Below are 13,274 nucleotides of genomic sequence, written 5' to 3'. Positions count from 1 at the left end.
GTCTTGGATCTTAGATGTTTATGATCTCTATCTGAACAAAGAAATGTAGCTTAAAAAGTATAAGTTAATAGAGTGGGGCAGGGCAGAGAAAGAGAAAACAATTGCAATAAAGCTGCTCTGGCATACACATCAGTACGAACAGAAGACACTGATAAGCAAGGTATTTCCCTAGCACAGTTATCGGAGCTTTTGGGGTTTCTTTGGCTAACAGCATTCTCCTTGCCTCTGCTCTGTGCATGCTCATGGTGTCTTAAGATGGTATACATACATTTTCCCTTCAATAAATCAAGAACTTTCATGTTTTTTCCAGTGTCATCCTGCATTACTACCTATAAGAAGACACCGCCTCCAGTCCCACCGAGAACTACCACCAAACCATTTATCTCTATCACAGCCCAGAGCAGCACAGAGTCTGCCCAAGATGCGTATATGGATGGGCATGGACAGAGGGGAGATATCATCAGTCAGTCTGGACTTAGCAACTCCACAGAGAGTTTGGACAGTATGAAGGCACTGACAGCAGCTATTGAAGCTGCTAATGCACAGATCCATGGCCCAGCAAGTCAACATGTAGGGAACAACACTGCCACTGTCACCACCACCACAACCATTGCCACCGTTGCAGTAGAAGATAGAAAGAAGGACCACTTCAAGAAAAACAGATGCTTATCTATCGGAATACAGGTACAGTACAGGATTTAGGTTATATGTGTGCCATTGTTTTGGGTTTCTACGTTTATTTTACTGCTCGTTATGCAATGTTTTGTCTATTTTTTTCTTCTTTTTCTTTCAGATACCTATTAGAATTTCCAGCAGCTTTATAATGCTACATGGTACTAATGATGTTTTACTAATTTATCATAAAAACATCAGATTTGAGAATTTAAGTCTCCTTGCTGCTTGTTATTCAGCTCTGTTAAATTACACACATGAGCACTAATCTATGAATCATATCACAGCGGGGGTCAGAAAGGCATGAATTAAATCATTGAAAGGGAATGTGTAAAACAATGATTTACATTACACTATCACCCAAAAAATATTTTCATCCAGCCTCACTGAATTAATTGTCACTGCTTATTCATGCATTTCATAATGACTGGTGGCCGCTCGAATGAGGCAGCATTGTTTCCATCCCAGCCTCAAGAGCAGAGGATAAGTTCCTTCTGACTTGCCCTTGTTAAGGAAAATTACATTTTGTTACCTCTAGTGGAATGAAACAAGAAAACTAACCCTGCCAAAGTTCACTTGTATTTACAGAAAGGAGAAGAGCAAATAAACTAGGCCAATTTAATCTGCTATCTTAATTAATTTTTCCCATATCCCCCCACAAGAATGTGCATGGAAGGCCAACTATCTGCTTGCAGGATTAGCTCTTGCAACAAAGTACTTGAACTTGCAATCAACTGAAAATCAGCACAAGTTTTGATGGGAGATGAATCCCGAGCAAACAGAACAGCAATCCACAGCTTATCTGCCTTCACAAGAAAACATGATTTTTTTTTCCCTGCAGATGGAGGTTTTGTTTACAACCTCCTCTGTGCCTGGACAGGCTTATCTGATTAGCAAAGCCTAAGAACTTACCGTGAAATCACTGCATCCGCCTGACGAGATAGGAGGTGCTGAGCATGCCATCCCCAGGGGCAGCTGCCAGACAAGCAGTGACTTTACTCACCTTGTGCTTCTTCTTGGAAGGCCAAGAGTTACTACAGCCCGTGGGTCTGCTGCCTTTCTTGTACCCTTTCTCTGCTTCACAGCTGTTTGGTTTGGATATATTCTGAAAGAAGGGATATTTTTAGTGTTAAATGCAGGAGCAAGACCCAGACAGGACAGGGATAAAGGAACACCCTATTACTTATTGCCAAACGCAGTCAAGGCTAAGGTGCTGCTGTTTTATTGTTGTGATCCCTCCTTTCACTGAACAAAGCAACAAAGACCTTTGCAGACAAAGTAATGGGTAGAAAGAAATAAAGTCTGTGTTTGCAGCATTCCATATGAATAGCAGTAACATGAACCATGGTTCCCAAGGCACCATCTCCCATCTTTCTTTTCTGAAGGTAACATTGGTGCAAGTAAAGAACAGGGCTTTTAGGAGAAACAGGAGCCCCAGTTTGCTGAAATCTGAGGAAAACAGAGGCCCAAATGCTGCTCAAGCCCCTGAAAATCTCCTGCTGAAACTGTAAAAATTACAGCTGAGTAGCTTAATCACCATCCATATGCCAACCTCCCTCCACTGACTGCAATAGAAGCCAAGTTCAGACTTACACAGAGCTCAGAGCAGGTGAACACCTTCCTTGTAATTTGGCCTAGAGCAGTGTAAGCCATATTAGCCAGGAGTTTGCTTCCTTCTATAATAAACATGAAATGCACATGTGGTAAGAACTCCTGGTGTGTGCCCTGCACCCCTCAGTTGCTCCTAGATCACCAGCAGTCTTTGCTGTAAACCTGTTTAACAAACAAGCAAAGTAAAGCTGTCAAAACAATTACTTCTCTCTATTAGTTTTGTAATTTAAGGTGGAATTATCACCCTAAAACATTACTGTTTGGTAATTACCTTGCTTCACTGTCTTGTTCTGAAACTCCTATCTTTCTGATCACTTTTCCTGCACAAGGCTGTTATATTTGCTCTCAATAGCAAGCTGCTGGGAGACATGCTCGCTGCACCCGAGGTTCTTGTATAGCCAGGGTCAGAGTGGATGCACTGTGGTCCAAAAATGCTGTTTGCTGCCATGTTTGGGTTGTTTGTTTGGTTGGGTTTTTTGTGACTAACAATCCCTTATGTAGCATTGGGACTTAACAGCTACAGTGACTGGAGCCAGAAGGACACTACCAGTAAAAGTAAATATGCCATTTTAACATAACCATGTATGCAATGTACAAAGTAACAGGTAAAACCTACAGAATGGTGCAGTGCAGGAATTGGATTTGCAGCTGCTCAGAGGCTCTGGCAAATCTCAGCATCCAACCTCCATAACATACTGGACAAACTCCACTTGCATGTCTCAGGCCTAATGTCATCTTAACAGAGATGCCTTAGAGATTAACAAGAGTGATGAATATTCATGAATAACATCAGCAGTGGGCGTACCAGAGGTAAACCATCCAAGTGGATGAAGGTAGCTATGGTACAAGCCATATGTGCAGCACTTAGTAGAGATCATGAATAGAAATTCTAAGTATCCAGGCGATATCTCAGCCAAAATATATTCTAATGAGCTACTAATCTTTTTAAGGTTGATGGTGCTGAAGAAACTGCCAAACTAGGTGAAAATAAAGCAACCAGTAAGTTCCAGTCCATAGGAGTGCAAGTTGAGGAGGAGAAGTGGTGAGTAAAAGATAATACTGTTTTTCTAAAGCAAGTAGTTGTACTACAACTTATTTCTATGAATTCCAGTTCCTGCGCACATGGCAACATAAATGTGCTTCCTGTCTGAGTCGTTAGGTCATTGGGCTGTTGTTGCTCAGAGGGCATTTTCCAGGAGCAGTAGGAGACCTGAATTTTGGTTTGCACCTGGCCAGAGCATGGCACGGGGCACATCACTGCTCTGCAGCAAGAAGGTTGTCCTCACAGCCTCTCCTGAGAAAAATGTATGGAATATGAGTTGACCACATTTTGTATTTTCCTATAGTTTCAAAAGGCTAAGGTGATATCAGCAAAAAGAAATGTGTTATGCAACGACTCTGTCAGACTGTTACCAAGTTCACCATTAACCTGCTAAAACATCTCCTTCTGGCAGACATTTCCTTATGCCTGAAACTTCAGCCCCGTTTACCCACAGCTCTTCTAGCGCTAGATAAATGAGCACATTAGAATAGGGGCTGAAGAGCCATATCCCTTCAGCCCGAGCACAAAGGCAGTAACTACCCCAAAAAGCCAACTCTCCCTCACCTCCCTTCTCCCACGGAAAATAAAAGAAGAAAAAAAAAAATAAAAGGAATGGAAAGGAAATAAAGAGATGGCTGTTTTGTAAATACCTTATTTCCAAAGTCCTCTCTCTATTGCTGCTCGTATTGCTCCAGAAAAAAAAAGGTAAGATTTGCCTGCAAAGATCTGCCCTGAGGAAGCATTATCTCTGCGTTGCCTGATCACAGCTGTGTTTTGAGGGATTTCTTGCAGATCAGGTTGAGGTTGCTGCTACTGAGAGCAGATGGACAAGCAGCAATCCATCATGGACTTTCAGAAGTGAACAGGCTGATAAAGAACAGCCCTTAATCCTCAGAAAATGAGTGTACTCAGGAAACAAAGTGCTTATCATCACAATTTGGCACTCACATTCTTTTTTTTTATGATTATTTATTTCTTTTTTAAGCATACCAAAGTACAATGTATTGATTATCTGTTACAGGAATAGAACTGTAAATATGACACCTTCTTCCCTTCCCCTGCACCAAAACATGTGCAGAACCTCAGAAAAGCCCTACCGAGATGAATCCATGACAAAAGTTTAAAAAAAAAACAAAACCTTTCAGGATTCAAAAATATTAAATGAACATCAAATAAAATGAAAAGAATGAGACAGCAAAAAATATAAATAACAGCAAATTGATTGTGTTTCTGTGCCAATCTAAGTTATTAAGCGTGCTGTAGTGTGCACTAGGAAAGCTCTTTGCTTAATGCACCAAAAGCCTACTGTACAAAATTTGTTATGCTCCTTAGTTTCCTACTCTTTCCTCTCCCTTTCCCTCACCTCACATGATGGCCATTCTCACCATAAGGAGTCTTACTTCCTCACACCCTTTTAAATATTCCTGCTTCTGCACTTGGACCGAGTGAGCAAAAACTTTTTGCCTCCGTGTTGATCCAAGTGGCTCAAAACCAGAGCATCACAGGAGCAGAGCTATCCCTTCTTTCTCTTTGGCTTAGACCTTTCATTAGCCCTTCAGTCTCCGCAACCTGGGCCTCCTGCCAAGACAAATGACTCTGAATCCTCCTCCTCTTGCACTGCTCAAGGGATAAACGTGCCTAACGCTCTCTGACCACATTACAACTTGATCCATCACTTATCCTCAGTTTTTTATACCACCTGCTCTCAACTCCTTTCGTACCTATTCCCCAAATTTAACTCCAATTTTTAGATTTTACTGAGTACCATTCTCAAGTCCTTCTCTTAGGGGAGGAAGAATAAAAAAAGTATACATTTCTTTCAACAATGACCTCATAATCTTCCTGCTGTTTCTCTCTTATCTCTCACCTGATCTCCCTCATGGTGATAACAAAACCCCAGATAACATATTCCTCCTCTTTCTTAACATGACTTATCCCTTCCAGAGACAAGTTCGAAAAGCATTGCTAATGCAGCTGACATTTTCAGTTTAAACTTCTTCAGATTGTCTTTTCTTTCTACCTTTGAGTCCTTCTTGGCCTCAAGGGACCACCTTGCCTTCCTCACCTACAGAAGATGATTGAATTGTCGGAAGTTAGCCAGTTCTACTGGACCAGAAAAGGAAAAGCTATATTTTGTGCCAGGCCAACTATGACACCTTTATTGAATAAAGGCTATGTCTTTTATTGCTCTTTGTCTCATAACTCAGTAACTACTTTCAGTTTGTTGCCTTTTATTATGTGTGCCCCTGGATTTCCTCCTCTTACATCTTCACCCAAAAATTATCTTGCTCATTGCTCCTAGTTATACTGTGAAGTGGTTATTGTACTTGGTCTGCTATCACAAGAAATTTTGAATGCTGACACAGTGGTAGATTATGGTCTAAGGACATTGCCACAGGAGAGTAGGACTGTAGGCACATGTATGCATATTCCTCATATCCTTCTTCTCTAGCTTCTATGGTGATAAAGGAAGCTCTCCCCACCTTTTGGCGTAGTGCAATGTCTGGTATGTGGTACCACATAAAGTGAAATGGCTTGAAGTGGTGATGTGGTAATATTAGAAAAAATATACTTTTCTATAGTCTTCAAGGAACAACAACCACTTTCTTTTTTTTTTATTTATTTAGTCTTTTGGGTTTGACAACTTCTTATCCTGACAAAAGAAAAAAAAAAGGAAAACTCAGGTTTTAGGGTCTCCTCTGCACAACCAGCCAGTCGTATGCTCTAACTCAAACTTCTGAACTCCTCAGTTCCTAGAATGTATCCTTCAAAACTGTATGTTAGCAAAGCTGAGATGGGACTGAGATTTCCTTGATTTTGGTCTGCAGCATTATCTGGCTTCATGTGTTCTCCACAGTGGAAGCCATTCCATTGAGAAATTCTAAGGGATTTTGGTGACATGAAACAATAATAGAGGATTAGTTTCCCTGTTAAGACTCCTAGTGATGAAAAAAAAGATTATGTCAGTGGGAGAGGGGGATGGATAGAGCAAAGAACTTAACATCATGTACCTTGACGATGTATGGCAGAAGATCCTGCCATCCAAAGTCCTCCATGTCAGGGCTGCCGTATAAAGTCCCCTGTTTGCTCTGTTTTGCTGATGGTTGCTGCAACTTTAACAGAGAAATACACAGCAAGAAAGAGTCAGCCAATAGATAAAGCGAGGCAAGTCTAATCTAATCTAATCTATGAGAGTCTGACACCAGTTGGTTTGGAATCAGCATCTGTTCTGGGGTTTTGTTTTTTGTTTGTTTCTTTAGGAAAGAAATAAGTTCTCTGAGTTGAAATGTAAACATGTTTTTCAAAAGAACATTTAGGAGTAGAGAGTCAAATGCTAACAGGTGATGCTGTTGCTGTTCAAAACACATCTACTGTTGCTCTCCATACAGGTTTATCCAGTCTGAGGTTTCATGGCTTTCTGCACCGCAGGCCAGGTATCTGCTGTAGTTCTCTGAAGCTGTAATTATTACACCTTGTGCCTTCAAGGCACAACTGAATACAAAAGGGCCAAGCCTGAAAGCAGAGGAAGAAGGAAGTCTCTGCTAAAAAAAATTACCAGCGATTTCTGAACCTTTTTCTTGTTTTGTTTTATTTTAGGTAAAGCCATGAATGTTCTGTGTGTGTAGAAAACAATGAGAACTTAAGCTCAACCACTCTCCTGTTTTAAATGAAAGCAGAGCAAAAAAAAAAAAAAAAGAGAAAAAAGAAACATGGAACACAAATGGTATTTTGCAAGAGTAAAACATCCTGGAAATGAGAGAGGAAGCGATGTCAGAGACTAAGATTCCCATCTATTAGGCAGCTCTTTTAGATGTGCTGGAGGTAGGCAGATAGTGGTTGTCTTCCTGTATTTCCATGTCATTCAACATACATTTCCTTGGGAGTATTTTTTTAATTTTGAACTGATGCTATACTCTATTGCCAACTTGTTTTTCTTTTGAAAACAGATAGGTTACACAATCCAGTGCCAAGAAGCTGTCAAGCAAGCCTGTAGCATACTATTATATAGATAAAACAAAAGCAAAAGAAAGTAGGTCATTACGTTTTATTTGTTGAGCAGAGTCTGGCTTTTGGTGGTACTAGCCTATATTGAACCCAGTAAGAATATAGTCCTGAAAGCTTTGAAATGTAGTGCCTCCAGCAATGCATTCTCTTGGCAAATATACCTTGATGTTTCCACATTTGAGATTCAATGTAGACTGTAGAATCGAGGGTGTTATCTGAAACTGTAAATGGCCATCCAAATCAGAAGCAAATCAGAGTCTAGGACACTGCAGAAAGCAAAAGTAGGAGTGATATGGAGGTAGGGGTATGGAGAGGAATGAGGTTGACTTGGGAGCATTGCTTTTCTCCATTACTCTGGAAGATGTGGAGGATGCTTGTGTACTGCTTTGGCTCTCAGTGAACCCAACCTAAGTGACTGAAAAACAGATGTGTAAGCACGGTGACTGTATGTCCGTGGGTGTGTGTATGCAGGCAATGCATTTCAGTGCAGATAAGGTTTTGTCAGGTTGGTGGCCAAATTAAAGCAGTTTAAGAAAAACAACAACAACAACAACAACAAAAATCCAGCATAAACTGGACCCAAAAAATGTTCACTGTCAAATCAGCCTAAAGCTAAAATCTTTCTAACCATTGATACCAGTCAAACTGCTTTCTCTGCCAGGGGCCAGGAGCAGATCCTCCAAACAAGTCTAAAGGAATGTGTGCAAAAGCAAAGTGTGAAGGGTGTGTACAGGGCAGTGCTTCTCCCCACAGACCTCCCTGCTCAGCTGCTGGCTGTTAGGGACTTTGGAAACCCAAGTGTAACAGCCCTTCCCAGACCTGTCTCCTGTGAATTTGTTCAGCTTCTCTTTGAACATATTTCTACCTTTGGCTTTCCCAGGATCCTGCAGCAGTTTAATTACGCATTGTGTGAAGAAGCACTTCCTTTTGCTAAATTTAAATCTGTAGGCCTCTCAGGCTTACAGCTGGCTGACTTCCTCCCCACAGCTCTTGTCTTCTGAGTGTGGTGAGGTGTCACCTAGTCGGGATGCCATAAGATTCTCATGGCCTTCCTCAGCCATCTGCTTTCTAAACCAAGAAAAGGCTTTCCTCCCATGGAAGCCATACCATTTCTCCACTTATCCTTGTCCTCCCTTCTGCAATTTTTTCTGCCATATCAGTCTATAGAAAAATGCTTTGCTCTGCTTGTCGAAGGATAAATACTGCCAAGCTGAAGAGTTCTGCTAGCTCCATATTTTTCAGCTTGCTGGTGCACGTCATGCAAAACTGCAGTGCTGTAACCATCTTTTTGTATCTTTTTGTGTTCTAGCCCATCGTATTTTAAAAAAAAATCTACACAATCTATTATTAAAGTTTTTCAGGGTCTGGTTTGGCTGTGAAACTACTTCAAACTTTTTTCTGCAGAGCAATTAGTTGTTTCTGTTTTTTGGTTTTTTTTAATTGGAGAACCATTCCTGACTCGAACACTACTTTGCCCCAGTCCTCCCAAAGTCCCACAACAGCCACCAGTAATTTCTTCTACCAGCAGGAGTTGATACAGCTCTCCTTGAGTTTTGCAGTATGGTTCCTTAGGTATCTGGTTGTATTGGGTACCTGAAATTTTCTTTCCATCTGCTCCTTCCCCAGCTGCAAACTGAAGACACTGTAAGTTGCTCTTATCTGATCAGCTGTTGCTTTTCAGTGGAAGATGGAGTAGAAATTAAGGGAAGTAAAATGGTGTTCGGCATCCAGCTCCATTGTCACTGAGATTTTCACTGCTGCTCAAGCCCAAACTCTTGAGGACAAAGCTGCCAAAATGTCACAGGGAAGCAGGTCCTAACACTGGTTTCAGGAGTAAATATGAGACTCTGAACAAGTTAGGACTGAAGTACCAGCTGCCTGAGTGTGATGGCATCGTAAATTATTAAGGAATCCCTACTTAATTAAAAGCTATGTTAATTCTGAAGGCTAAATCCACAAGGGTGGATAGTACTAGGACAAGGGGGAATGGTTTTAAACTGAGACAGGGGAGGTTTAGGTTAGATATTAGGAAGAAGTTTTTCACTCAGAGGGTGGTGACGCACTGGAACAGGTTGCCCAAGGAGGTTGTGGATGCCCCATCCCTGGAGGCATTCAAGGCCAGGCTGGATGTGGCTCTGGGCAGCCTGGTCTGGTGGTTGGCCACCCTGCACGTAGCAGGGGGTTGAATCTAGATGATCACTGTGATCCTTTTCAAGCCAGGCCATTCTGTGATAAATATTACTGAGTTCAGTAGCATCTACATTAATTACTTTCACCTCCTTCCATCTTCTCCATCTGTCCTGGGGCAAAACAAATATCTGCCTCACTTGTATTTTTCATTTGCTCTCAGGACATGGGTTTCTAGAGCTACCTTATCTGTACATTTGCCTGAAAATTTCCCAATCATTCCCTTCATAATTTACTGCTATCATATTTGCTCTCACTTACTACCCCCTATAGCGCATTAGGTGTCTCTTACTCCTCATAGATCTCTCTGCTTCGTCTGTATCTTCCTCTTCACCTCAGCTTCTGTGGACTGCAAAATTTGGAGTCTTGCTTACTTAAAGATAAAAAAGACTAACACCCAAACCTCCTTTTTCCCATGCTTATATCTTCTCCCTTCCTGGCTTTCCTACATTCTGACAGGGTTTGCTCCCTCCTCTCAGAGACTCCAAACATATGGAAGCAATGCAAGATGAAAGGAAGTTATCTATACTGTAGCAGCCATCATGATGAGAGTAACACAGGCAGAACATTAACTTTTGTGTAAAAGAGGCTGTTGTGAGACCAAGGTTTGAATGTGTAAAACAGCATGTCTTAATGCTGGGAATGAGTGCTAAAGGTGTGAGTGCTGCCAGTGGTACTTGGAAAAGCAGGAAATTAGTAGGTACATTGTTATGACGAGCAGTTACAAGGAAGCTATATGAAATACTTGGCTGGGCTTGAAATACTTATCTTCTTCATGGGTGCAAGGTATAATACTACAGAAATAGTGAACTCATTGATACTAGTTTCTTATCAATCTCACCTACATGATTTTTAAAACATGACTACTGAGTTCAAGTGTGCAACTTTAATAGGGTATGAGTTATAAAAGTTGAAAGACCTTGGGCAGCTTGATCTGGTAGATGGCAACTCTGCCCACGGCATGGGGTTGGAACTGGATGACGTAAAGGTCCCTTCCATCCCAAACCATTCTATGATTCTATGATCAGTCATTACCTAAAACTGGACCTCTTTAACCTTTCATGAACTGATGACCTGAAATCCTGGGACACCAATACTATTGGATGCCACATGGGCTGGCTTCTTTAAACAACACTGTCATTGGTGCTTCCCTCATTAATAGGCAGAGAGGTGTCTATTGGCTCACAATGCGAAACAAAGTTTATGGCAATCATTTCCAGAAAGAAAAACGAAGTGTAGCACTGAAAGCCATGACTGCCAGTCTTAGGAGGAGAAGCAGAATCTTAAGAGACCCTTTCTTACCTAACTTTTCTCATGCCACTTAGCCAAAGCTTTCTAAACATTTTGTGTTTGTGCTCTTCAAAGCTTTCGCAGGTTTACACGATCTAATAGTGTAACAACAGCTGTGCAAGCAGACCTGGATTTCCATGAGAACTTTGAAATAATCGACCCTCAAGAGGACAATTTGTGTTCTGGACAAATATCAAGACAATTTTCACGAGATGCAAGCACCTCTACCGTTAGCATACAAGGGTCAGGAAACCATTACCATGCGTGTGCCGTGGATGATGACTTTGAGACAGATTTTGACCCGTCTATTTTACCTCCTCCTGACCCCTGGATTGACTCTATCACTGAAGATCCCCTGGAAGCTGTTCAAAGGTCAGTGTGCCCACGAGATGGCCACTGGTTTCTGAAGCTACTGCAGGCAGAGAGAGACCGTATGGAGGGCTGGTGCCAACAGATGGAGAGAGAAGAACGGGAAAACAACTTACCTGAGGACAGTAAGTAACTGACTACAGTAATATTGCAACTTGGAAAAAATTGTTTAATACAGGTCAAACTGACTCCTATTAATTCATTACTGTGCCCTTTCTTATCTACCCAATGAAGCTATGGTCATAATTCTCAAAAGTACTGTGTGTATATATGCAGTAATACTTATTAAATTTGATAGAGCAAATGCTTGGCGCTTCTGAAACTCAATAGATATTTTGGGATTGCAGTTAGGAGATTGTGGTTAGGGATCTTTCAGTGTGAAGATTTCTTAACTCTTCTTATTTATTTGAAATGAAAGGAAAAAGGAAATGAATTAATAATAGAAAAAACTCTACTCTCAAACTTATTAGAAATGGATAAACTGTTTCTGTTGGAACTTTCCATTCAGCCCAGAGTAAGAAATGACCGTAGAGAGATTTGATCAGTTACACAGTACTGTAAGTAACTGGAAATTGACTAATAATGGAAAATATTAGATAGCTTTAGCATTTACATTAGCATGTACATTCAGGTTTTCTATTTCTACAAAATTCTATTATATAATTGATTAGCTATTTCCTCTGAGGGAAAATACGGAAGGATTAACCTTCAAAGCGTATCCAGAATCCCCAAGTTTTAGAGTATTTGAATCTCATTTTTAATTTATATCATCAACAAATTCAAAATGTCATTGAGCATGTATCAGAATACAAGGGTTTCAATTTGTTAGTACACAAGAAATAAAGCAAAAAAAAAAAGGTATAGATTGAAAACGATGTGTGCGCACATCATAAATAGGTAATATCAAACATTTGTAAGTCTAAGTCAGAAAAACACACTTGCTTTCTGTTTGCCGCAACAACCAGCGTGCAAAGTGATATGTATTTGATTTGTCCACCAAAGCAGCCACTCACCTTAAAGAAAGGATGTGTGAATTTTATGGAGCTGGTGCATGCAAAATGCGTACATCTGTATGCAGAATTTTCTCTCTCTGATATATGATAGTTTGGAAGGCTCTTCTTTTAGGTAGTGGTGGGAGAAGCCAGTTGTGGGGGAGACAGGTGAAGCTGGGCTGGCTGTCCCCAGCATTCTTTGTAGCATACGTGGCATGTCCTATGGGTTATTTGTGGTGTGTCATGTGGGTTGTTTCACCTTTGGATTTTTCAAGCCAGCTCTTCCTGTGAAAGCAGGAGGAGAGGGGTCATCAAGGCTCTGATGCTGCTGGCCACTCAGGCACTGGGCAGCTGCCTCCAGTGAGAGTTTGACATGTCCTGCTCTACCTGGTGCCAAAGGAAAACATATGGTAGGGCTACACACTGCCCACTCAAACAAACAAAAACTCGCTTGTTCCAAAGCCAGCCCCAAATTATGGCATTTTATACACCTACAAACTTTGAAGAGAGGGAGAGGACAGAAGTATGTGGTTTGGTTTTGCTGGAAAAAGTGCAAGTGGAGCAAGGGGTGCATCCTTTGTTCCAACCTGACATCAGCAGCGCGTGTTTGGCCAGATAACTGAGTAATGAGAGCATGCGATGAGTGAGGCTCCTTGGACACGGCGGCAGCTGACAGAGGGCTCGCTCCCCCAGCACTGCCCGTATAGCAATTCCGTTGCCCACAGACAATGCAGCCCTTGTGCAAAACAGCTGCCAGGGACCAGCCCACTGCGGCCTGCCAGGAGAAGGGTGTGCTGCAGGGGGTCGCGGGTGCTGTTGGGCTGGGAGGGAACCCGCCAATGGGCCCAGTGCTCCGAGCCCAGAATGGAGTGTGCTGCTGTGTATGGGAACAAGTGCTGGGGTGGTGGCTGCCCGTTGAAATGCCTATATAGAAAGGAAGATAGCTCCCCTTGTGCCATGAATTATTTATTGGCTGGTATGCTCTGGTCTTATCTGAAATCATTTTCTGATAAAACTGTAGCATGCATAACAGGCGGATGAATTGCACTCACACTTCAGGCTGGGGTACCCGATAAGGCTTCTCCATATTTTATTGGCATGGGGGT

At 41.7% G+C, this 13,274-nt stretch overlaps 1 protein-coding gene across 6 annotated transcripts in view; it reads left to right on the top strand.

The window, feature by feature from the left end:
* The window catches only part of DLGAP1 (DLG associated protein 1), a 377,818-nt gene that overhangs the window by 343,623 nt on the left and 20,921 nt on the right, over window positions 1-13,274 (top strand). For all 6 annotated transcript variants that reach the window (XM_048939383.1, XM_048939382.1, XM_048939380.1 and 3 more), the window contains 3 exons: window positions 311-684; window positions 3,234-3,325; window positions 10,883-11,301. In XM_048939383.1, the coding sequence (XP_048795340.1) occupies window positions 311-684; window positions 3,234-3,325; window positions 10,883-11,301 (885 nt within the window). The remainder of the gene's footprint in view (window positions 1-310; window positions 685-3,233; window positions 3,326-10,882; window positions 11,302-13,274) is intronic.

The sequence above is a fragment of the Lagopus muta genome, chromosome 3 (genome assembly GCF_023343835.1).
Source record: "Lagopus muta isolate bLagMut1 chromosome 3, bLagMut1 primary, whole genome shotgun sequence".
NCBI classification, from domain to species: Eukaryota; Metazoa; Chordata; class Aves; order Galliformes; family Phasianidae; genus Lagopus; species Lagopus muta.
The sequence above is the reverse complement of the archived record's forward strand: the minus strand, read 5'-3'. Positions and strand labels throughout refer to the sequence as shown.